Source organism: Oncorhynchus clarkii, chromosome 13 (assembly GCF_045791955.1).
Source record: "Oncorhynchus clarkii lewisi isolate Uvic-CL-2024 chromosome 13, UVic_Ocla_1.0, whole genome shotgun sequence".
Classification (NCBI taxonomy): domain Eukaryota; kingdom Metazoa; phylum Chordata; class Actinopteri; order Salmoniformes; family Salmonidae; genus Oncorhynchus; species Oncorhynchus clarkii.
Genome location: NC_092159.1, coordinates 43,816,059 through 43,843,494, shown reverse-complemented (window position 1 = coordinate 43,843,494; position 27,436 = coordinate 43,816,059). Strand labels below are relative to the sequence as shown.

At 43.9% G+C, this 27,436-nt stretch overlaps 1 protein-coding gene across 1 annotated transcript in view; it reads right to left on the bottom strand.

Annotated features, from left to right (window-relative positions):
• LOC139364827 (protein TANC2-like) overlaps positions 1 to 27,436 on the bottom strand; it is a 144,892-nt gene that overhangs the window by 47,584 nt on the left and 69,872 nt on the right. The window contains exon 3 of the mRNA XM_071101960.1: positions 21,393 to 21,489. Coding sequence (XP_070958061.1) covers positions 21,393 to 21,456 — 64 coding nt within the window. The 5' untranslated portion in view covers positions 21,457 to 21,489. The remainder of the gene's footprint in view (positions 1 to 21,392; positions 21,490 to 27,436) is intronic.

The window sequence follows — 27,436 nt, the reverse complement described above, 5'->3', positions numbered from 1 at the left end:
TGTGTGATGTGACTAAGTGGGTGTTCAGCCGTGTGTCTGTGCTAGATGTCTTTTCAGACTTTGTATGAGTCATCCTGTGTACAGCATCAACAATCTGCCACTCCCTTCCCAGCAGCCTTAATGCCTTTCACCTTCTCAATCTATGTCTGGATCTGTGCCTATTGGCTAACTCTAATCTAACCACTTCTACATCACTAGGAGGAGTGGGTATGGTGAGGGGGGCTGAGAGAAAGGGGATAGGGGTGGTGTTAGGGGGCTGAAATGCCATTCTGGGCGTTTCAATTCACAGCCAATTAAACTGGTAATGTTATTACTGTGCTGCTGTAACGAGATATGCCACTAGCAGAGATCTCTATCCCTGATCATCTATAATGAACACCCTGATATATATAAATGAGAGAGAATGTGTGTGTTGGTGTATCTGATACATGTTGATGTGAATAGTTCTAGGTATTTTGGTGTGTGTCTGGATGTGTGTCTGGTCTAAACAAGGCCATGTGCAGGTAGTCCTGATGCTTAGTGTTTTCTATGGCTGCAGACAGACATAGTACGGCAGATTGAGACTGCTGCTCAGTCTGTTCATCAGAGTAGCTCTTGTTGTGAAGGTCTCCATTTCCAGGTAAAAGTTATTCTCTCTGCTTAATGGCACACTGTAGGCTAACTGAAGGCATGCTAGCAATACTGTATTGTTGTATACACACACACACACACACAACAGGCCTCCCGTCATGTGTCCCCACCTAGCCCTCTGGCCCCTCAGAGACAGTATATCAGTCCCTGTGCCCGAGGCCTGAGGCAGAGGAGGGGGAATAAGATACGGATGATGCCGCTACGCCCTTCAATGTCACAAAAGGTAATCTGCCAGCCAGGGGAATTTGCAGTGCTGCAAAAGTGTAATAAAGAGCATAGCTTTAACCTTATGGGAGCCAAGTGTATCTTACCGGTATGTAACAGCAATGACTGTCTCTCTAGGGTGATGGAGTTAAAGGTATGGAGACATCACACAGATATGGGCGATGACTGTATGTACACTACACCATGCTGAATGTCCATGTTGACAGCACTACATAACCACCAGATGAATTGATACAACGGGCCACACCATCACAGAGATACAACGATGAGCTCCACAAGTTATTTTCTTTGAGATCGTACTGTAGATTATGAGCAAAGTGAGCCATGTGTCTGGAATGCACAGTGAACAGGGGAGGGATGGTCCAGACACTTAGTATTGCATGTCTAGTGACAGAGATTAGAGTTAATACAACCCTGAGGGAGAAAGAATGAGAAAGAGAGAGCGAAAACTGTCCTAGTGTTTGAGCTCCGGTTGCACTCCGCTGGTTATGAAACAGTAGATGGAAAGGAAGGGAGGATGAGAGGAGGAGTGGAAGAGGAGGAGAGGAAGTTGTGCCCATCCTGTTCTGTATTTTAAGGCTGCTACTACTGTAGATCTCTTCAGTACATCTGCATGGGAAGGTAAAGTATAAGGTACCACACACACACACACACACATCAGATGGCATCAGACAGAAAGCTGGCCTGTTGTGTTGAGCTCTTCCGAACGGCTCGGCCTCCAAACAACAGATAGACCGAGCGGACGGATGGCCAGTTACACAAGAGGGAGGGCCGGCCATGTGGTGTGTGTGTGTCTCTGTGTGAGTGAGAGAGTGACTGAGTGAATGACGTGAGAGAGCGAGATATTGAAGGAGATGGGGGAGATGGAGACTACAATTTCAACCACATGGCCATGTCCGCAATTAATATAATCACTAACTTTACTGCGGAGGTAAAATGTCACACCCTTTGCTCCACATGAAAATGCCTTCTGGAGCTTCTCTCACAATGTGTAGGAAGAGCCTTAACCACCCGAATGCATGAATGCAGAGACATGATAGGAAATGCACCCCGTCACTAAATGACTTCAGAGTCCCAGGCAGGTAGCTCTAAGTCTGGGAGAGCCAGGAGGGAGCAGACTAATCACCAGTGAGAACTGCCACGAGGGAAGGAGGTAAAAAGTGGTAAAAAAGTGTCACTGGAACGGAACTGCAACCGACTGTGTGAAGGAATTCATACGCTGCTTTGATCAATAACCCACCACACAAATGGCCAAGGATGTCAGGGAAAATCGGATTTGCAGTATGACACAGTGTTAAAACACTAGCTGTGACTGAGGTGTTTTCTGTCCCCTCAGGGAGATCAAAGGGACTCTAGAGTGGTGTGGCAGGAGAGCTTTCCCCCTAACGAATGGGCCAGGATCAGCTATATTATAATGGTTAGGGTTAAGATTTGAGGTTGTTTTATCTGATCCTAACTAGATAAGTGATTATGGGGAAACATTTACTTTCAGTGAATTTTACAAGGCTGACAGTGGAAAGGACATTCAGTCACCCTGACAAAATACATAGTGTACTGAACAGTGGTCACAGTTCGGAAGCAGTCAAAAAAACGAGGCAAAGGACAGCAAAGAGTGAGCAGTTGAAAGCGGGGGAAAGGAGGCCAGTTTGTGAGTGTTTGTTCATGCATTTGATTGCCTGTTTGTGTTGTCTAGCCTAAGCATTGCCACACATTTCCTTTTTTAGTATTGGTTTTGTCAGATGAATTTATGTATTAGAATTAGGCCTAGCTGACCTCTGTGTAATAGCATGAGGACTACCAAGGCCCATAATGCACTGTTTCCACACACACACACACACACACACACACACACACACACACACACACACACACACACAGCCCTGAAAACAATGACTCCACAGGATGGGGGAGTAGTGATAGAAAGCGGCAGAGATCTCAATTTATGTACAATGTGTAGAGAGACTGCTCACCTAATGAAAAATCACTCCACTAAAATCTGAGTACTGATCTGCCTAGTGTCCTTGAGTCTGAAATAGAGCGCAGGACAGGGGTTACAGCATCATCCCACATCATTCAATTCTCCCTCTCTCTGCTCTATTACCATAGCACGGGGAGAGCAGCATTGTGAGGCAGAGGAGGATAGAGAAAGTAAAGGGAGAAAGTAAAGATGAAGAAAATAAAGAAACGTTGATCCTATAATTTTTAATTACCTAAACCTCACAGTTTAATAAATCCTTCCATGTTGTCTATGGACAAATTAAATAAATTATCTAGGCTAATTACCTACAATATGGGTTGACTGGAAAAGTTCCATACAAATGTATCCTGTAGGTTTGATTATATCAGGTCCAGCATGTTGAAAAGCAATTGTTCTAGTACATTACACCCCCCACCCCCACAGAACCCAGCAGCTTGGGTCCTAAGCATGGCATAAACTTGCTCTGTGTGGCACTGCCCAAAGTCCCAACAACCACCCCAACACCAGATGGGGGGGGGGGGTAATCATGCTAACATCATAGTATAAGACCATGGCTGCTAATGATAGCATGCTAACACCATAGCCAACAGTAGGACCACAGAGAGCCATTGGCAGAAAGTGGAACGCCATACGGTGCTCTGGCATAAAGCCACGTACTTGACGCAACTCTCCCTAGTCACACACACGGCGCAGAGGGGGCGGTTACGACAGTTGCTTGTGTCATGGGAACACATGTTCCATCCTGTGTTGTCATGAGCCTTCCCTAAAGGCTGTTGCCTATAACCAACCGACGTGCCCTGGAGCACTACCCTATGGCAGCCTTTCCCACATGGTGGATCCCAACCAATTACACTGGGTTGCAAGCTTAAGACTGGGCTGTGGCAGGAAGAATTGTTTGGTAACACTATTTTTCAGCTGGCACCTAGTAGTTTATTTACACACTTATAGTGGGGTATCAATGGTTACTTTCTGGCACTTTGAATAATTCAACATGCCTGGTGCCTCTTCACATCATCTAGGCTAGCTTAATATTCAGATACATTCTCTAGTTCTCTCCACTTTGTCTGGTGAGACACACCACATGGATCAATATGAGAGCAGCCCTGACATCCACGAAGCGGACACATTACAGTGACGGGGTGTTCACTCACACTCTTAATTAGGCAATAAAGGGGCTCTGGGCTCTGTGGAAGCCACATCTATGACGTATTTACAAGACAGGTGGGATTCAATAACTGTAAATGTGATACTAGTAAACTGCAAGAAGTCTCTATTTGAAATGGGTGAAGCCAACATTTGAATGAATTCCTCTAAGAAATGTCCAATACCGGCAGTAACCATACGTATGTGTACATTGTGTCTGAAAGTAGTTATTAATCAGACATGTAAAATTAAAATGATATAGAACTTGTAATAAATGCATGTAGCTAGAGAATACAAGACAATCTATTCTAATTATGTGGACTGATGAATTGTACTCTGAAGTAGGGGGTTTACACTTAATGTATCCAATATGCACATTAGGAGTGAACCTATACCTATTTGAACAGGGCCAGAGACCCCTGATGAAGACAAATGTCTGCTCTGACCTTGGTCTACTCTGAGCTGAAGGTGACCAGCTTGTGTTCCTCCAGTTCCAAATCAATCCAATACTTTTTCACATGCTTCGTAAACAACAGGTGTAGACTAACAGTGAAATGCTTACTTACGGGTAATTTTCCAACAATGCAGAGTTAAAGATGAAAAAATATAGGAGGAATAAATGCACAGTGACTAACATATAATAATGACGAGTAAAAGTAACATGGCAATATACAGGGAGAAGCAGTATCGAGTCGATGTGCAGTGGTACGAGGCATTTGAGGTAGCTATGTACTGTACATATTGGTAGGGGTCAAGTGACTAGGCAACAGGATAGATAAGATAGTAGCAGCAGCATGTGTGGCGTCAGTATGCAGATGTGCGGCGTCAGTATGCAGGTGTGCGGCGTATGTTATGTGTGTGTGGGGGTACAGTATGTAGTGTGTTGGAGTGTGTATGTGTGTGTTGGGGTGTCAGTGTAAGTACTGTATGTGTGAGTGTGTGTCCATAGAGTCCATGAGAGAGAGTTTGTGCTAAAAAGGGTCAATGCAGGTAGTCATTTGAATAGCTATTTTAGCAGTCTGGTTAGCAGTCCCTCTGAGTGGGACACAGAGGCTATAGACCAGACTTATAGGGTCTGGAGTTTTTCCTAGACGAGGGTTAGCTAGAGGTACCGTACGATAACCTTACAAAATAAGCCTGGCAAGTTACTATAAATACTACTTATTTTTCTCTCTAAATATAATTATACATGGGGGAAACAAGACCTGAGGTACCATAACTCAACATACAATTCCAATCATCTGCTGTTTTCTCTTTGCTGTGGGGAATATTGGCCTGCTTTTTTGGAGCATGTGAGGAGCTAAGTGTTCCACATGGTTCCAGATGTTAAAGCCTTGTACAGCCTAGCAGACATTATAAACACGCACTTCCAGTTGTAACGTGTGACGTGCTAAGGGATGCTAGTTAAGGTTTCTGTGTGTGTTTCTGGCCTGGAGATAGAAGCAATGCTTGGGCGTAGACCTGCGCTGTTGAATAATTCAACGTTCTGGCTGGTCAAGGGGAGGGCTGTGTGTGCGTGCGTGTTTCTGGGCTGTGTGTGAGCGAGAGCATGAAGGAGTGGGTTAGCCCGCGAGAGGAGGAGAAAATAGAGGAGAGGAGACGAGACAAAACCCCTGGCTGTGAGCCACCACTCCTCCACTCCTGTTTTCTATCGGTTCTGTTCTGTTCCTCCTCTCTGTCCGTCTGTCTCTCATCAAGTGCTCTACTGGGCTCTCTCGCTCTCTCCATACAAAGCATGCTAAAGTTCATCTGGTGGCGTCTGCTACAAGGATGGCTTCGCTAGCAGAGCACTGTTTATCCAAGGTTATAATAGGGCCCAGAGGTTTTCCTAACGACCTGACCTGTTCCTAAAAATTCACTGAGAGGGAAGTAACCAGACATTCAGTTTAAATCGAAGGCATCTGCTAGCAACAGGCTAAAGCTAATGGCAGAGGTGTAGACAATGGCATCATGCAGTGTCATAAGATGGTTGCCCTCAATGGACACTACAACATGTTGCTGAGAGTATTGATGAAACCATGGCTTAATGACAGGCGGGGGGGGGGGGGGGCAATCCTGTGCTTCAAAGGATGACATTGGGAGACATTTGAGCTTCATGAGCCTGTATTGCTGTAAACAGGGGTGGTAAGTAGCTGATGAATGTTGTGAGAGGCTGTGTGGATCCACAGTGTTTGCTGCCTGCTGTGCTCAGCGGCAGGGGTTGCATGATAAAGCCCATAAATCCAGCAGCGTCGGCATAATTCACTGACGGGAAGAGAAGGAGAAGAGGGGAAAGAAAAGGAGGAGAGAAGCGCATCACAGTGACCTTGTGTACCATGATGATGTTACATATATGGAGTTAGCGGGACCCAAGATATACAATGTGAGAACATTAAAGCAACGTTGTGACAACATTATTATACAGATGATATGGGACATGGACACAGTGTCAGAGTGTAACAGAAGATTACTCCTCACAAAACCCAGACATAATTAGAATGGAGTGATAGCCTTCCTTCTTCAAGATCCCTTTCACCCTGTACAAATCTCCCACTTTACTACCACCACCAAAGCACCCCCAGACCGTCACATTGCCTCCACCATGCTTGACAGATGGCGTCAAGCTCTCCCCCAGCATATTTTCATTTTTTCTGCGTCTCACGAATGTTCTTCTTTGTGATCCAAACACCTCAAACTAAGACTCGTCTTTTTTTCCAATCTTCCTCTGTCCAGGGTCTTTTTTTTGCCCATCTTAATCTTTTCTTTTTATTGGCCAGTCTGAGATATGGCTTTTTCTTTACAACTCTGCCTAGAAGACCAGCATCCCGGAGTCGCCTCTTCACTGTTGACATTGAGAAGGGTGTTTTGCGGGTACTATTTAATGAAGCTGCCAGTTGAGGACTTGTTCGGCGCCTGTTTCTGAAACTAGACACAAATGTACTTGTCCTCTTGCTCAGTTGTGCACTGGGGCCTCCCACTACTCTTTCTATTCTAGAGCCAGTTTGCTTTGTTCTGTGAAGGGAGTAGTACACAGCTTTGTACGAGATCTTCAGTTTCTTGGCAATTTCTTGCATGGAATAGCCTTCATTTCTCAGAACAAGAATAGACTGACGAGTTTCCGAAGAAAGTTCTATGTTTCTGGCCATTTTGAGCCTATAATCGAACCCACAAATTATGATGCTCCAGATACGCAACTAGTCTAAAGAAGGACAGTTTTATTGCTTCTTTAATCAGAACAGTTTTCAGCTGTGCTAACATAATTGCAAAAGGGTTTTCTAATGATCAATTAGCCTTTTAAAATGATAATCTTGGATTAGCTAACAACGTGCCATTGGAACACAGGAGTGATGGTTGCTGATAATGGGCCTCTGTAGACCTATGTAGATATTCTATTAAAAACCAGCAGTTTGCAGCTACAATAGTCATTTACAACATTAACAATGTCTACACTCTATTTCTGATCAATTTGATGTTATTTTTAAAAATGGACCAAAAAATTTAGCTTTTCTTTCAAAAACGAGGACATTTCTAAGTGTCCCCAAACTTTTGAGTGGTAGTGTATGTCAACAATCTTTCCTCCAAAGGACTATTCTATGGCTTACATTTTGTGAAAGTCCCCCAAATCATGGTATTTTTTTGTCTGGGTTTTGTGAGGAATCACTCAGAAATGTTGTGGGAGTGCAAGCGCAAGAACAGTTTGGAAATGTAATGTTTCTGCTGAGCCACTGTACTGTGTGGTGGGCACTTATCTAACCAGCCGCCCCCAGCAAACACTCAACCATGCCCACCTTCACCAGCCACTCACTACACTCATTACACACATACTCTACACACTCATACTGGGCTATGGATTGGCCAGAAGAGAACAATACCATTAGCTGTATTTTCTCTCTGGGTGGTTAATGATGTGAGGATTTTAAAGCAAGTCATTTCCTCTCTATTCAGAAGCCATCAGTGCTTCCCTGCTGCTAGGCATTAGAGCAGAGTTAAAGCAGAATAAGAAGAGCAGCAGAGAAACTTCACAGGCAGAGCAACCTGATCCCACTGTGCAATGCCTCTCTCTCTCTCCTTCTCCCTCCCAAGAATCCAGAGTAGGCGAGAGATACTGACAGTGGAGGGATGTGTGTGTGTGTGTTTAGAGGGGAGAGGCAGAAAAGGAGAGGGCGAATATGTGTGAGAATGAGAGTGTGGGACTGTGCATGGGAGGGTGAGGGGTGTGTGTGAGTAAAAAATAAAGCATGTTGATGGGATGAGTGTGTGTACGTGATTGGATGCGTGTCTCCAAGTGACATCAATAAGGGATCATAGCTTTCACCTAGATTCACCTGGTCAGTCTATGCCATGGAAAGAGCAGGTGTACTTAATGTTTTTCATACTCAGTATGTGTGTGTGAGTGTGTAACACGTCTGTGTGTAACGCGTATGTGTGTGTGCTCTGCCTTCATCTGCAGGAGCTCTGTGCTGCTAGGGAGGGGTGGAAACAGCTACTTCGCATCATTAGGCTGCCCGTGCTTGCGACTCGCCAGAGAGAGAAATCATGCATGCAGCTCACACAACTCTGTGTGAGAGACGTTCCATGTTCTACACACCTCAGCCCCTTCCCCACCCATAACCTGTCACACCAGAGAAAGAGGGGGAGCAGGCGCATAATGGTCTGGAGAGAAAAAACGAGAGCAGTACATGAGGCAGAATCAGAAACCGAGAGAGAAGCATTTCATAGCATAGAACCACACTGAAAAGATCAGAACTGGCAGTCATCCTGATTGACATCCAAGTGGGCAGTGCTACACTAGCTAGCTAGTACTCAGAGGCGTGTGCATCACAGAGCAGCTAAAGGACAGTCATCCCAGCAGTCTCAGCAGTAAACACGTACTTCTCTGAACCCGACCACAACTACCTGTCCCTTCTCTATGGCCCCTAGACCCCCCCCCCCACCCATAGAGTCCACCCTCATATGTAAGTACCCTAGCCAGGTAAAGCTTGAGTCAGTCTCACCTCAGTTAGTAGAAAAAGTCTGCGTCTCCAGCTAGTAAAATCCTGTACCATGGTAAACTACTTGAAGGACGTGGCATAGAGATATGGCAATAGAGGCACACAAATTATGAGGAATAAAAAAGGAGAGGGAAGAGGAGGAGAGGAGTAAGAGAGAGAGAAATGGAGAGTTGTAGACAGAGAGTGAGCTCTGCAGTGTTGAAAGCAAGTGCCAGGTATTGGCGCACGCGCAGGAACACACACAAGGACAGACACACAGGAACAGGCAGGCGGGTGAACTCGCCCTCCCCCTCCTTCCCTCGCCCACTCAATAGCAGCAAGTTAGCTCGCTCTCCCTCTTCCCTCCCTCAGACACAGAAAACATTCGGAAGCTCGAAAAGGCAGACTGAGGCAGGCAATGTCCTTCTTGATCAACCACATAAACGCATCACGCTCAGCAAACCCAGAAATCCTAATAACTGTATAGACAATAGTATAGACACATACTTGATCCATGCATCCTTATGTAAGCTCACTCCGATACATATATAGACCCCCCCACACAGGCATAATCACGTAAACAACTCGTCACATCAAAGGGATGAATAGCCGTGCATAGGAATATAGTTCCACTGAACTACAGAGTGTAGGAGGTTAAAAAATATATATTTCCGGGTATCCAGAGGTGTTGAGATGAAATGCTATTTTAAAATGGGAAGCCTTTCCTTCCTCTCCAGGTCGCTCTTCCTCTGAACTAGAGAGGTTGTTTCTGTACAGGCACAATGGTGATGAACACACACCAGAGTATGTCTGCTGTGAACCTTATACATTGAATGTGAGTATAAATGACAGTTCCCTTGCTTACAAAGTTTGTGCATGTGTGTGTCTCTTTGATTATGTTTGTGTGTGTGTGTGTCTGTGCGAAAACATGTGTTTTAGCATCTGTAAACTCCATGAAGAGTTCCAGCCGATGATCTGAGGTGACACTTTCCCACGGGGCTGAATTCCAAAGAGGACAGGTTCACACACACAAGCTGATGGTGGAGCTTTATAGTGCTGTAAACAACCCTATAAATCTGTAATGCATCAACACCACACCAAGACGTTACTTGAGTCTGGCCATGCGTAACCTACTGAAAACTATCGGCATCCTACCAGACCACATGATTACAATGGTAGGTAGTCGGCATCAGAGTCGATAGTACAACAGCAAAGTAAACTGCCTAGCAAAAGGACTTAATCCTCCTAATCTGATCCTAGATCTGTGGTTAAGGGCAACTTCCACCTTTACCAATAGAGAAGGGGAATAACACTTTTACAACAGCAGCTTGTCTGGTCTCCACCTACTGAATCATCTACTATACAAGTTTGAATCACTTACACAAATCATGGAGACAGATCTGAATCATCTACTACACAAGTGTGAATCACCTCTATATGAATCATGGAGTCAGATCTGAAACAAATCTACAGGGGTACCATTCGGTCAATTTTCGCTAGGCTACTGGCTGGGTGTGAGGAGGTTAGGGTTGATGACATTGATAAACCAGTGAGCTAAGCGAGACTGGGGCAGATCGTCTGCAGCCTCGGAGCCACGTGACACTGCGTAAAGCCTCGACTGGGGAAAGGAAGGAGAGATGAGGTCTCTAATGACTGTATCAGTCACTTGGAGGGCTGGGTGTAACATCAGTCACACACTGGGCCTCCTGGTGCAGAGTTCCATGCCAGAGTCTAGTGTCTGTTACTACTGAACTGAGTTTAGACTGGTTTAAAAAGGGATACTCCTGATGCAGGCTCTTTTGGTGCAAGATTGTACCAGGGTAGAGACTGCCCAGAGAGGGTATTGTTAGCAGGGGAATAGGCTGTACTAAGTCCTCCCATTTTATGTAGCTGGCACTGACTTTCATGAAACCCATTCTTTTACAATATAGTTTCTCTCTGTTGTAGACTGACTGCAGTGAGCAGTACACTCCTATGTCCTCTCCTGTAGCTTGTTCCTTTGGGGATTTGAGCGAGCTGTGTGCTATGATGACCTGCCAAGTTACATAAGGTGATCCCTGTGTTGAAGCAACACCTGGTGTTTGAGAAGCATTCAGCTCCTATAATCCCCACACTCCTCTATGTTGTCACTCATCATTCCAAGGGATCTAAAGGTTCTACACACAAAGGTGGAAGGAAGGGTTCCCTAGAGAGAGACTGATGTGATGGATGGGAGAAGAGGAAGGGTAGTGAGGTTGTCTTACAGCTGAGCCCCTCAGTAGTGTTGCAGGCAGCGCCTGAGCTGCACAGTAGCCCCCATCTTCCTGGCCTCGCCAGGGGGGGGGGGGGGAGTAGAGCTGAGGAGATAGGAATAAAGGAATGTAGGTGGGGGGCCAGCCGTTCCGCCAGATGAATGGATCCTGTCTGGATGGGCGTCCACCCAGGATCTGGGCAGTGGGCCAGAGCCTGTCAGCGGGCATGGGCAGTGAGACGGAGAGAGAGAACCATGGAGAGAAGCAGATCAGGGAAGTGGAAAGAGGGAGAAGGGGAAGTGGAAGGAGGAGTGTGGACTGATAAGAGTGAGGTAGATAAACGCATTAGCGCCAGAGATTTGATAGAGCAAATAAATAAAATGTGTCCGATAGTCTTACTACAGCCTCTGTTGGGCAAACAAGAGGACACTGAATTACAAAAATCAACTCCATTAGCACAATCATTTAGAGGAGGATACATCTTTGGAGAAAATATAATGCGTTTGATTCAGACAATGTTAACATGGTGCACCTCAGAACAGAAACCATTAGTAGAGCTGCATGTCTTAGTTGTAAATCATACCTGACAAGCTGCCGGCTTCAGCACCATCATTCCCACAAGTGCTATTTAAAGAGGTAAAGTAAATTCTGCGGAAAATAACCTCATCACCGAACGGGAAGTAATGAATGAACATGGTGGGGATGATGGGCGGGGACTGCCTGCCTAGTAACTAAGGCCCACAGCTGCTGTGAAAATCTCTAATTTTGTCGATGTGCACAGCTTCCTTACATAACGTGTGGCTCTGCGCCTGATTGGTCTCGGTTGCATGAGCCTCTAAATTTGATTGGATTTCATTGACGCTGCTGACAAAAAAAACGTGCAATTAGCAGGCGGTGCTGGGACAGGCACAACGGCCTTGGCTGGCAATGACAGTCACCAGAGCCATTGAGCGGCGTTAGCCAGCAAAGATTGCTGCAGCTGACACACAGATCCCCTGGTCCCTTCCCATCATCTGCTTTCAAGGCTGCATCCATACAAGCTGCTTAGCCATAGCACACCGAGTGTCCCAGTGCTGTAGTCGTATGCTGCATTTTGGAGAGGAATTCGCATCCACCAGAATGTGTATATAGTGGTATAAAGTGGGTGACTGAACCCCTTCTAATGGGGTAGGTGAGGTGAGGCATTTACTCTTGGGGATAAAATTGTCTGACTTAACTTTAACACTGAGCTCTACAGCAGTGTAGAAATAACCATTGAATACAGAACTGCCTTGGCTTGTTCCAGGAAACCCCGCGGATCTGCCTTACAATCTACACGTGTTATGACATGTCCTAAATGTTTACCGCAGTCTGTGCAGGGTTGGGAGATTGTTTCTTTCTCGCTCTGCACACGATATTGCACCATGTTGCAGTTGGCTGTCGCTAACGTCAGCTTTGATTCTTATCCAAGAGGTTAAGGAATCTGGAGGCTAGTAACCATCAATCCCAAGGTGACATGTGTTTTCCAGTGTGGTGAGATTGTTCATGTTTACTTGGCAAGTGCTGGTTGCTTGGATTTAATTTATGCCAAACATATGCTGAGGATATCGAAAGGTTGCTGGATCGAATCACCGAGCAGACAAGGTAAAAAAAAATAAAAAATAAAACTGTCTTTCTGTCCCCCGCTAGCGGAACCCCTCAACAACATTCCGCTGAAAAGGCAGCGCGCAAAATTAAAAAATATTTTTTAGAAATATGTAACTTTCATACATTCACAAGTGCAATACACCAAATGAAAGATTAACAAGAAGTTGATCTACCCATTGTGTCCGATTTCAAAAAGGCTTTACAGCAAAAGCACAACATATGATTATGTTAGGTCAGAGCCTAGTCCAAAAAACACACACAGCCATTTTCCAGCCAAAGAGAGGAGTCACAAAAAGCAGAAATAGAGATAAAATGAATCACTAACCTTTGATGATCTTCATCAGATGACACTCATTGGACTTCATGTTACACAATACATGTTTCGTTCGATAAAGTGCATACTTATATCCAAAAATCTCAGTTTACATTGGCGCATTACGTTCAGTAATGTTTTGCTTCCAAAACATCCAGTGATTTTGCAGAGAGCCACATCAATTTACAGAAATAGTCATCCTAAACTTTAATATAAGATACAAGTGTTATGCACAGAATTAGAGATCTACTTCTCCTTAATGCAACCGCTGTGTCAGATTTAAAAAAAACATTACGGAAAAAGCAAACCATGCAATAATCAGAGTACGGTGCTCAGGCAATAAATCAAGCCATACAGATATCCGCCATGTTGGAGTCAACAGAAGTCAGAAATAGCATTATAAATATTCACGTACCTTTGGTGATCTTCATCAGAATGCACTCCCAGGAATCCCAGTTCCACAATAAGTGTTTGATTTGTTCGATAACGTCCATAATTTGTCCAAATACCTCCTTTTTGTTCACGCGTTTAGCCCAGTAATCCAAATGCTCAATGCGCGATCGCTTAGTTCAGACGAAAAGTCAAAATAGTCATATTACAGTTCGTAGAAACACGATTCTATACTTCATTTGACAATCTTTAGGATGTTTTTATCATAAATCTTAAATAAATGTTCCAACCGGAGAATTCCTTTGTCTTCAGAAATGCAATGGAACTCAAGCTAACTCTCAAGTGAACGCGCGTGGTCAGCTCATGCCTCTTTGGCAGACCTAACTCAATCCCCTCCTATTCCCCCCTCCTTTACAGTAGAAGCATCAAACAAGGTTCTAAAGACTGTTGACATCTAGTGGAAGCCTTAGGAAGTGCAATTTGACCCCATAGACACTGTATATTCGATAGGCAAATAGTTGAAAACTACAAACCTCAAATTTCCCACTTCCTGGTTGGATTTTTCCCAGGTTTTCGCCTGCCATATGAGTTCTGTTATACTCACAGACATAATTCAAACAGTTTTAGAAACTTTAGAGTGTTTTCTATCCAAATATACTAATACTATGCATATATTAGCAACTGGGACTGAGTAGCAGGCAGTTTACTCTGGGCACGCTTTTCATCCAAACGTGAAAATGCTGCCCCCTATCCCAAACAGGCTAACCCCACTGTTTCCCGGGCGCCGATGACGTGGATGTCGATTAAGGTAGCCCCCCGCACCTCTCTGATTCAGAGAGGTTGAATGCATTCAGTTGTACAACTGACTAGGTATCCCCCTTTCATTTGGGTACAGGTTGAGGGAGGCAGCATACAAACCCTATAATATGTATTTGAAACTAACAAAATAAAAAGGACATGGGAAGAGAGAATGCCAGTCATAAATGAAATGCCAGAACTAGTGGGAGGTCTTTCATCTAAATAAGAGAAAAAGCAGCAACTGTATCCCAAGGAAATTTGAAACAGACCATCCTTGGGAGAAAAAATACTATTTCCAAGACCAACAGTTGTGGTAGTTTGGTGTCACGTTAGATTCTGTGTCACATAACAATCTTGTATTCTAAATGCTCCTTGATGTTGGCAGCAGTACAGCATTATGGTCAACAGCTGGCTATGATTGAGCCCCTAACATCTCAAGAGTGAAAATTAGTAGACACAAGTGCACCTCATCAACGCCAGGCTTGGTACAGAGCCCAAACACCTCTGCTCCGTGTCCCCCCCACCTCATCACCTCCTGCCAGCCCCACATTGGCCTCTCCCACAGTGCATTACATTCTTCTGTTTTAATTGGAATCTGCGATCTCTCTCTATTTCAACAGTATCCAAAAATACTTTCTGCTTCAAGAGTATAAGGCCAATGAGTTCATTTTCAGGCCCTTCAACATGAGATTTATGTGGTACACAGGCATAGTATCTTGTGACCTCTAATGACCTTGTATTACCCTAATTAGCCATCTATGGCCTTTCAGAACCATCATTGGTCTGACAAGACAAGTAACTGAGGAAATCCAAAATGGCTTTCTGGTAAAACAGATACCACAGGGTTTTACCATAACTACCCTTGATAAAGGGAGAGGTTATGAAACATGAAAACCATTGCTTCAGATTTAGAGCCTGAACTACACTTGCCGCTCTGAATGGACTAGCCCATTTGCCGAGTCACGTTTCTCATTCTGTTTGGCTGGAACTGAGGAGCTCTGAACACACTGGGGTGGCACTGTTCTGAGGGTAAACATAGTGTAGGGCCGGACACTTTCCTCTCAGCATTGGCTTTAGGAAGAAAAACATATACACCCGACAAGTAGTGGCCAAGATCTACCACACCTCCACACTGAGGTGCAGAACACAGTCATGACTGAGGTTGCACGTTGCCACGAAGACAGCCTTTGCTATAAGCAACTTCAACAACATACAGCGACATGGAATTAAACGTAAGGTATAGAGGTCGACCGATTATGATTTTTCAACACCGATACCGATTATTGGAGGACCAAAAGAATCCGATAGCGATTAATGGGCCGATTTTCTACATTTATTTGTAATAATGACAATTACAACAATACTGAAAGAACACTTATTTTAACTTAATATAATACATCAATAAAATCCATTTAGCATCAAATAAATAATGAAACGTTCAATTTGGTTTAAATAATGCAAAAACAAAGTGTCGGAGAAGAAAGTAAAAGTGCAATACAGTGGGGCAAAAAAGTGTTTAGTCAGCCACCAATTGTGCAAGTTCTCCCACTTAAAAAGATTAGGCCTGTAATTTTCATCATAGGTACACTTCAACTATGACAGACAAAACAAGAAAAGAAATTCCAGAAAATCACATTGTAGGATTTTTAATGCATTTACTTGCAAATTATGGTGGAAAATAAGTATTTGGTCAATAACAAAAGTTTCTCAATACTTACTTATATACCCTTTGTTTGGGATCATTGTCATGCTGAAAGTATTTTCCAAATACTTATTTTCCACCATAATTTGCAAATAAATTCATTAAAAATCCTCTATATCAGCCTATATCTCTCTATACCAATTGTATTTCATAAACCTTTGACAATTGGATGTTCTTATAGGCACTTTAGTATTGCCAGTGTAACAGTATCGCTTCCGTCCCTCTCATCGCCCCGACCTGGGCTCGGACCAGGAACACATCGACAACAGCCATCCTCGAAGCATCGTTACCCATGCAGAGCAAGGGGAATAACTACTCCAAGTCTAAGAGCGAGTGACGTTTGAAACGCTATTAGCGCGCATACCGCTAACTAGCTAGTCATTTCACATCATTTACACCAGCCTAATCTCGGGAGTTGATAGGCTTGAAGTCATAAACAACGAAATGCTTTGAGCTGCTTGCAAAACGCACGAAAGTCCAGTTTGAATGAATGCTTACGAGCCTGCTGGTGCCTACCATTGCTCAGTCAGACTGCTCTATCAAATCATACTTAATTATAACATAATAACACACAGAAATACGCGCCTTAGGTCATTAATATGGTTGAATCCGGAAACTATCATCTCGAAAATGAGAAGTTTATTCTTTCAGTGAAATACGGAACTGTTCCGTATTTTATCTAACGGGTGGTATCCCTAAGCCTAAATATTCCTGTTACATTGCACAACCTTCAATGTTATGTCATAATTACGTAAAATTCTGGCAAATTAGGCGGCCCAAACTGTTGCATATACCCTGACTGTGCGTGCAATGAACGCAAGAGAAGTGACACAATTTCACCTGGTTAATATTGCCTGCTAACCTGGATTTCTTTTAGCTAAATATGCAGGTTTAGAAATATATATTTCTGTGTATTGATTTTAAGAAAGGCATTGATGTTTATGGTTAGGTACACGTTGGAGCAACGACAGTCCTTCTTAGCGAATACGCACAGCATCGATTATATGCAACGCAGGACACGCTAGATAAACTAGTAATATCATCAACCATGTGTAGTTAACTAGTGATTATGATTGATTGATTGTTTTTTTTAAGATAAGTTTAATGCTAGCAAGCAAATTACCTTGGCTTACTGCATTCGCATAACAGGCAGGCTCCTCGTGGAGTGCAATGAGAGGCAGGTGGTTAGAGCATTGGACTAGTTAACTGTAAGGTTGCAAGATTGAATCCCTGAGCTGACAAGGTAAAAATCTGTCATTCTACCCCTGAACAAGGCAGTTAACCCACCGTTCCTAGGTCATCATTGAAAATAAGAATGTGTTCTTAACTGACTTGCCTAGTTAAATAAAGGATAAATAAAAGGTATTAAAAAATATATTTAAAAAAATATTAAAATAGTCCAATCGGTGTCCAAAAATACCGATTTCCTGAATGTTATGAAAATTTGAAATCGGCCCTAATTAATCGGCTATTCCGATTAATCGGTCGACCTCTAGTAAGGCTGGACTCCAGCCTTGAAAACTTCTGGCCCTTTAAATGGTGGCTATTAGCGACCTTTCAGCTTAATTGAAATGACAACGTGTCAAGAGTGGACACAGTGTGGGCTTGTGTGGAGCAGAGGGTCTCTTGACACTGTGGCATGGTTTAAAACAATTTGTTACGATGTAGTTGGTTGGCTGAGGTTCTCTTAGGTCAGTTTATGAGCCTAAAGACACTACTGCTACACTGTAGCAGATATGTACACCAGTGAATCTCGAGTCCTGAGGAAAAGCAACTCGGTTGATGAAAAAAAGAGTCCAATGGTGGTACTTTACTTCCTCAAGCCATTGACAGTACTGACCAACCTAGAGCACAATGTAACACATTGTGCGGCGCACAATTGGACCAGGGTCGCCCGGGGTTGGCCGTCATTGTAAATAAGAATTTGTTCTTAACGGACTTGCCTCGTTAAATAAAAGGTTACCCACACTCCCACCAAAAAGTTACACTGCTCAAAAAAATAAAGGGAAGACTTAAACAACACAATGTAACTCCAAGTCAATCACACTTCTGTGAAATCAAACTGTCCACTTAGGAAGCAACACTGATTGACAATACATTTCACATGCTGTTGTGCAAATGGAATAGACAACAGGTGGAAATTATAGGCAATTAGCAAGACACCCCCAATAAAGGAGTGGTTCTGCAGGTGGGGACCACAGACCACTTCTCAGTTCCTATGCTTCCTGGCTGATGTTTTGGTCACTTTTGAATGCTGGCGGTGCTTTCACTCTAGTGGTAGCATGAGACGGAGTCTACAACTCATACAAGTGGCTCAGGTAGTGCAGCTCATCCAGGATGGCACATCAATGCGAGCTGTGGCAAGAAGGTTTGCTGTGTCTGTCAGCGTAGTGTCCAGAGCATGGAGGCGCTACCAGGAGACAGGCCAGTACATCAGGAGACGTGGAGGAGGCCGTAGGAGGGCAACAACCCAGCAGCAGGACCGCTACCTCCGCCTTTGTGCAAGGAGGAGCAGGAGGAGCACTGCCAGAGTCCTACAAAATGACCTCCAGCAGGCCACAAATGTGCATGTGTCTGCTCAAACGGTCAGAAACAGACTCCATGAGGGTGGTATGAGGGCCCGACGTCCACAGGTGGGGGTTGGATTTACAGCCCAACACCGTGCAGGACGTTTGGCATTTGCCAGAGAACACCAAGATTGGCAAATTCGCCACTGGCGCCCTGTGCTCTTCACAGATGAAAGCAGTTTCACACTGAGCATGTGACAGACGTGACAGAGTCTGGAGACGCCGTGGAGAACGTTCTGCTGCCTGCAACATCCTCCAGCATGACCGGTTTGGCGGTGGGTCAGTCATGGTGTGGGGTGGCATTTCTTTAGGGGGCCGCACAGCCCTCCATGTGCTCGCCAGAGGTAGCCTGACTGCCATTAGGTACCGAGATGAGATCCTCAGACCCTTTGTGAGACCATATGCTGGTGCGGTTGGCCCTGGGTTCCTCCTAATGCAAAACAATGCTAGACCTCATGTGGCTGGAGTGTGTCAGCAGTTCCTGCAAGAGGAAGGCATTGATGCTATGGACTGGCCCACCCGTTCCCCAGACCTGAATCCAATTGAGTACATCTGGGACATCATGTCTCGCTCCATCCACCAACGCCACGTTGCACCACAGACTGTCCAGGAGTTGGCGGATGCTTTAGTCCAGGTCTGGGAGGAGATCCCTCAGGAGACCATCCGCCACCTCATCAGGAGCATGCCCAGGCATTGTAGGGAGGTCATACAGGCACGTGGAGGCCACACACACTACTGAGCCTCATTTTCACTTGTTTTAAGGACATTACATCAAAGTTGGATCAGCCTGTAGTGTGGTTTTCCACTTTAATTTTGAGTGTGACTCCAAATCCAGACCTTCATGGGTTGATACATTTGATTTCCATTGATAATTGTTGTGTGATTTTGTTGTCAGCACATTCAACTATGTAAAGAAAACAGTATTTAATAAGAATATTTATTCATTCAGATCTAGGATGTGTTATTTTAGTGTTCCCTTTATTTTTTTGAGCAGTGTATTTTTTGGCAATTACGCATGTCTCCATTATCAGTAAAACATAATCGAAACCTACTTATTTCACTTACTTGCTGTGCTGTTTCGTTGTTAATTTGTTCAGTTGTTTCATTCTGAACCAGGATTTCATCATACATGTCCAGCAGTGAAGTTTCACCTGTGCCTGTCCGTGGCCTCTCTTCCTCGGTGGCACTGTCACTGTGTCAGTTTCCATCTTGTCCAGCTGTGCATGTAACATTTCACGTTTCTTGTCTGCATCGAAGTAGCGGTCCTTGTACATGGCATCGAGCATGGTGGCGACACAGTAAAGAGAGAATGCCACTGAATCGCTGGTTTACAGCCTGTGTCGGCAGTTTTGTTGAGCAGGCGTTTCAATGCCATGACAGAGGGTATCACATTTGCTGCAGGCGCAGATTATGATCTTATTTCTCGAGTCAGTTGTTCGAATGGAGCTAGGAGTGTGTTCATGTTTCCAAGTTTCAAACATTTTCTCAAATGCCATTGAAATGGCAGGAGCGGTATGACAAACAGCACAATCATGAGCAGGAAATAAGACTTTCCTCAGTACGAAATCCTTGACGACCCACTGTGCTATCAGACTCATAATGCTCATGGGGCTGATATCGCTGGTCCAAATGTCAGTAGTGAAGCTAATAGCAGTGATGCTATTACTGTGTAATTCCGGTAGGGCAACATCTGAAAAATTGCACACTTGGTAGTGTGTACCGGTGCTTGACCAGTCGGCGAAAGCCAACATCACCCACGACAGAGAACGATTGATTGTTAAGGGCAAGGAATTCCATTATCTTGGCGTTAATGGATTTCGCCTTTGAGTTGTCTCGCTGAAATTTTCTTACACTTTCAAATGATGCTCGACTTCTTGACTGCTCAATCCACACAGCGGACATTGTGGGCTAGGTTAGGAATGCTGTATTGCACAACATTTTACGTGGCATCATTACGTCGTGTACCTACGTTATATAGGTATGCACGTCAGCTTTGACATTGATTTTGCACAGACGTTAAACTAGATATCGGGCAGATACAGTCGTTGGCATCTTTAGCTAATATCGGCCGATTCCGAAATGTTCACCGATATATCGTGCATCCCTAATTTTTATGTTGCTAACCTTTTGAGCCTGTAGGAACTACTGTAATGAAACTGCAAAATTATATTCACCATGCTGCAAAACATGTCCTTGGTCAGACAAAGGCAGTAACAGAATTGTGTAACTTACATTCATATAACGTTTCTTCAAGTTAAAAGGAGCTAATGGTGGGAAACAATCCGTCTCCAGTTTCATGGGGACTGAAACCCTTTGTGAATGACCTCAAACCTCCGTTTCCGGGAGATGAGTAACTTGAGTAAGAGAAGAGTGTTTGGTGTGTACTGTATAGCTGACTCTGCACCAATTTTTAGAGACGTGAACATAACCAGCTGCATCCCAAAGACGTACTTTACCAAGCTTCACACATCTCTACTGATCATGTGGCACGCTCTACTCCTAGTCCCTGGAGAGGGTGCCAAAGCTGTGTAGTCACAGGTATCTCGTTCTGAACTCAGCAGCAGTGCAACGCCTCCTGTACCGCGAGTCACGTTTTATCCCCCTAAAAAAAGCTAGGCAGACGCCAACTTGTGAAAGGAGGCAAGTGCTTAGGTTAATGACTTAGTTCCTCGCGGCAAAGAGAGACATCACTGGTAGATCTGTGACTTCAATAGCAGGCAGTAACCACAGTTAGTAAGTCATATGTTGTATTATTGAAGCACATAGTTAAACTGTGAGTGGCAAGCTTTACACACATAGACAGACACACCACATACACAACACTGGTCAGACTGACTTACCACTGTTGCGATTTTTGCGGTTGGACTTTCCGCCAAGCAGCATCTTCAAGCTGTTCCTGAACATGACAGCACCGGTCTGCAGCAGCTATAGAGAAATCTGAAAAAGAAAAAGGGAGTGTTTTTAATGTAATGTAGGCTATATTTACTGATGCTGGTTATTATTTGTTGTCAGCCGTATTCACTTGGCATCTAAAGCTGGGACCGAGAGACTGAAAAATAGCTTCCATCTCAAGGCCACCACTAACATAGAGAGGCTGCTGCCTACATACAGACTTGAAAACATTGGCCACTTTAATAAATGGATCACTAGTCACTTTAATAATGTTTACATATCTTGCATTACTCATGTCATATGTATACACCGTATTTTATACCATCTATTGCATCTTGACTACGCCGCTCGGTCATTGCTCATCCATATATTTCTATGTATATACAGTGGGGCAAAAAAGTATTTAGTCAGCCACCAATTGTGCAAGTTCTCCCACTTAAATAGATGAGACAGGCCTGTAATTTTCAACATAGTTACACTTCAACTATAACAAACAAAATTAGAAAAAAATCCAGAAAATAACATTGTAGGATTTTTAATGAATTTATTTGCAAATTATGGTGGAAAATAAGTATTTGGTCACCTACAAACAAGCAAGATTTCTGGCTCTCACAGACCTGTAACTTCTTCTTTAAGAGGCTCCTCTGTCCTCCACTCGTTACCTGTATTAATGGCATCTGTTTGAACTTATCAGTATAAAAGACACCTGTCCACAACCTCAAACAGTCACACTCCAAACTCCACTATGGCCAAGACCAAAGAGCTGTCAAAGGACACCAGAAACAAAATTGTAGACCTGCACCAGGCTGGGAAGACTGAATCTGCAATAGGTAAGCAGCTTGGTTTGAAGAAATCAACTGTGGGAGCAATTATTAGGAAATGGAAGACATACAAGACCACTGATAATCTCCCTCGATCTGGGGCTCCACGCAAGATCTCCCCCCGTGGGGTCAAAATGATCACAAGAACGGTGAGCAAAAATCCCAGAACCACACGGGGGGACCTAGTGAATGACCTACGGAGAGCTGGGACCAAAGTAACAAAGCCTACCATCAGTAACACACTACGCCGCCAGGGACTCAAATCCTGCAGTGCCAGACGTGTCCCCCTGCTTAAGCCAGTACATGTCCAGGCCCGTCTGAAGTTTGCTAGAGAGCATTTGGATGATCCAGAAGAAGATTGGGAGAATCTCATATGGTCAGATGAAACCAAAATATAACTATTTGGTAAAAACTCAACTCGTCGTGTTTGGAGGACAAAGAATGCTGAGTTGCATCCAAAGAACACCATACCTACTGTGAAGCATGGGGGTGGAAACATCATGCTTTGGGGCTGTTTTTCTGCAAAGGGACCAGGACGACTGATCCGTGTTAAGGAAAGAATGAATGGGGCCATGTATCGTGAGATTTTGAGTGAAAACCTCCTTCCATCAGCAAGGGCATTGAAGATGAAATGTGGCTGGGTCTTTCAGCATGACAATGATCCCAAATCCTACAATGTGATTTTCTGGATTTTTTTTTCTCATTTTGTCTGTCATAGTTGAAGTGTACCTATGATGAAAATTACAGGCCTCATCTTTTTAAGTGGGAGAACTTGCACAATTGGTGGCTGACTAAATACTCTTTTGCCTCACTGTATTCTTATTCCATTCCTAAACTTAGATTTGTGTGTATTAGGTAGTTCTTGTGGATTTGTTCGATTACTTGTTAGATAATGCTGCTCTGTCGGAACTAGAAACACAAGCATCTCGCTACACTCGCAATAACATCTGCTAACCATGTGTATGTGACCAATAACATTTGATTTGATTTAAATTGCAAGTGGTGGGATAGTGCAAGGAGCAGATGAGGTAAAGATATTGCAAATTCCAGAAAGGTAAATTATACTATTCTGTCACCTAGTAAATGGTTTTACAGAATTCAGGTACTTAAGAACAGCAATCTCACAGATAAATGATTCATCCTCTTATACATACTGACATATTCGTAGTCTCTATGAGGAAGAGGTGAATATAACATTAGCCGCCTGATGGGGGGGGGGGATTTTGTTCCTTCCTGTGTGTTATAATAACTCTTCATTCATGAGATTTGTCATGCTTCACCGAATTACTGAAGGAATATTTTAGTACCTACGTCAAGCAACGTTCACACCCATACGACTGATAATTACTGGTGTGTGTGAACGTATAGGTGTACCTTTGTTCAACAGGCTTTGAAATCATGTTCATTTGTAATGTGCAAAGTAGTATCAGTGCATATGTATGTTTCTGAGCTTCTTTTTAGCTTGCATCCCCGGGTGCTTTGTGTGAGTATATGAGAGAAAGACCAAGAGAGATAAAAGGAGAAAAAGATTGTGTCTGCCTGCCTATCCTTTCTCTTGCTGCCACGCTGCATGATAATTAAGCAGGAGAAAGAGACAGTTGTGGAATGAGTGGAAACATTGGCTCTCCTCAAAGCAAATAAAGGAGGCCTAAAATGCCGCCTGAGCTTCGAACAGCAATCCCTTTACTAAGTATCGAGTAGACCCACGCGTTTAGTGTCTTGGGAATCTTTGGTACCACGCTGTTAAAATCCTCCTCTGCTTTCTTTGGTCACATTACAGCTTTCAGAAAGAGCCGACTGTGGTTCCCTCTCATATTTATCCTCTTCAACTTCATCTTTAGAAAGTTTGGATTAGCCATTTTGGCTTTTCATGTATTCTCTCGTGTTTTGACTAATGTCATACATTTTTCACACAAGGTGTCAAACATGGAAAACTACGACCACGCCTACTCCAGGTCGAGGCAGAAGACAAGGAGCTTTTTGAGCCGACACTAGGCTTGGGCGGTATCCAAAATGTCATACCTTCATACTGACCTTGCGCAATACCTGGACATTCAGTTATACCAGCACTGAACAAGGGGCGCTGTTTTCAAACCCCACTGAGACTCTGTACTCCAAAAGGTTAGCAATACTAACAAAAATACATGTAACATCCCATAAAGAATTTCATACAGTCTCTTGACCTAAACTATACAAGTAACTCAGTTTGCTGCACGTACAAAACAAACTGATCCAGGAGGGGATTCTCTGCTTGTTACCAAGCAAAGCTTGATTTTGGAAGAAGCTAACCACTAGATACTGTAGCTAACTAGATATTAAATTAGCAAACCAAATGCACAACTGCAAAGCATTCAGCAAATTCTAGACAGTTAACTTAATAGTTATAAGATATCTAGCTGGCAAACATTTAGTTATGAATTCCATATTGTAACTAGATCACCTGGCGCAATGCTGTACAACAGTGAGTGACTCACAAGGCTCCGGTCTCTCGTCTTTGTGTGCTTGTAAACAAACACCATGTGATTGGGGACAACCGGTAAGCTTCCTTATGAAAAATGATGTGACAGGTGAAATGAAGAAGGCAATCTTCTTTATTTCCTAAAGTACTGCACAAATTGACTGCAGGTATTTCCTTAAAAAGTAGCAACAAATATTGAAATGCATATATTTTTTTAAAGAAATAGTTAAAGGTATTGAAAAATACCCCGGTATATGATGTATCGACTAAGCCTATCCGACACACAACCAGTTCTGAGCTGAGCGCACACCAAATAGAGGCAATTAGCAGCAGGAGTGTTCCTGATATGAGGAAAACCAGAGACCTTTAAACACTCTTTCAACTGGTGTCAGCCAGTCAGTGCCACAGAGTCAAAGGGAGAGGACTCTATTCCAGGGAGACTGTAGTTTCAGTTTGGCTTGGTGCTTTTGTGTTGTGGGAGGGGGGGGGGGGTAACTGTACAGTAACAGATGTTCCATGTTAAAGCTGGGGAATGACTCAGCGAGACACTGGGCCCTGTGGCTTCTTCTGGCAGCCCACGATGCCAAACAACATCAACAAAGACAAGCCAGCATGAAGCTCCCCGGACCTAGTCACTCCTACCCTATCCTGTTCCTTTCTCCCTCCACCCCCACACCTGTAGCCTCTCTTTTCCAATGTTTTCTTCAAATCCTCATTTCCCCCCGTTTCTCACTCCAGTCAATCCTCTTTTCAATCTCTAGTGTCTAGTTTCTTCTAGACATGGTCTATTCATCTCCTTTCTCTTTATCCTCCATTCCGCACGCTTCCTAAATTTTTGCTAACAGTACATGTTCCCTCCATATGTCTGTGTATTTCAACTAACTCAGACCCCCTTCCCTTTGTCTCTCTCTCCCCCACAGGGGGTCTGTGGCCGTGGTCTGACCGCAGTCGGCTGTCCCTGGTGCCATTTCCTGGAAGCCTCTGCTTCGCCCCTCTACTTTACCACCACCCCCATGACTGTAGCAGCGTGATGTGGCAGAAGAAATAAAAACCAACAGCTTCCTTCACTTTGACTCCTTTAATCGGTTCGATACAATCCAGAGCTCCTCTGGTTCACCCTCTCTCAATGTCTAAAAAAACCTGCACAGCGAGCCTGATCGGACTTAAAGCACAGCGAGGGTGGCTGGCTTAAACAAAGGCAGCCATTCTGAGCTGAACAGACTTCCTTTAACGTTTTTATCTCGACGGGCAGAGATACATCTTCTTCATTACCCGCCGGGAAGTGTCTGTTCTAGCAGGTGCCAAGTATAGGAGATAACTCACAATGAGCAAACATTGTTTTTCTACACATGTTCAATTAAACGAGCAGAGCTAATAGGAGGTTGATAGCAGTACATACTGTAGTATATATATACAGTGCCTTGCGAAAGTATTCGGCCCCCTTGAACTCTGCGACCTTTTGCCACATTTCAGGCTTCAAACATAAAGATATAAAATTGTATTTTTTTGTGAAGAATCAACAACAAGTGGGACACAATCATGAAGTGGAACGACATTTATTGGATATTTCAAACTTTTTTAACAAACCAAAAACTGAAAAATTGGGCGTGCAAAATTATTCAGCCCCTTTACTTTCAGTGCAGCAAACTCTCTCCAGAAGTTCAGTGAGGATCTCTGAATGATCCAATGTTGACCTAAATGACTAATGATGATAAATACAATCCACCTGTGTGTAATCAAGTCTCCGTATAAATGCACCTGCCCTGTGATAGTCTCAGAGGTCCGTTAAAAGCGCAGAGAGCATCATGAAGAACAAGGAACACACCAGGCAGGTCCGAGATACTTTTGTGAAGAAGTTTAAAGCCGGATTTGGATACAAAAAGATTTCCCAAGCTTTAAACATCCCAAGGAGCACTGTGCAAGCGATAATATTGAAATGGAAGGAGTATCAGACCACTGCAAATCTACCAAGACCTGGCCGTCCCTCTAAACTTTCAGCTCATACAAGGAGAAGACTGATCAGAGATGCAGCCAAGAGGCCCATGATCACTCTGGATGAACTGCAGAGATCTACAGCTGAGGTGGGAGACTCTGTCCATAGGACAACAATCAGTCGTATATTGCACAAATCTGGCCTTTATGGAAGAGTGGCAAGAAGAAAGCCATTTCTTAAAGATATCCATAAAAAGTGTCGTTTAAAGTTTGCCACAAGCCACCTGGGAGAAACACCAAACATGTGGAAGAAGGTGCTCTGGTCAGATGAAACCAAAATGGAACTTTTTGGCAACAATGCAAAACGTTATGTTTGGCGTAAAAGCAACACAGCTGAACACACCATCCCCACTGTCAAACATGGTGGTGGCAGCATCATGGTTTGGGCCTGCTTTTCTTCAGCAGGGACAGGGAAGATGGTTAAAATTGATGGGAAGATGGATGGAGCCAAATACAGGACCATTCTGGAAGAAAACCTGATGGAGTCTGCAAAAGACCTGAGACTGGGACAGAGATTTGTCTTCCAACAAGACAATGATCCAAAACATAAAGCAAAATCTACAATGGAATGGTTCAAAAATAAACATATCCAGGTGTTAGAATGGCCAAGTCAAAGTCCAGACCTGAATCCAATCGAGAATCTGTGGAAAGAACTGAAATCTGCTGTTCACAAATGCTCTCCATCCAACCTCACTGAGCTCGAGCTGTTTTGCAAGGAGGA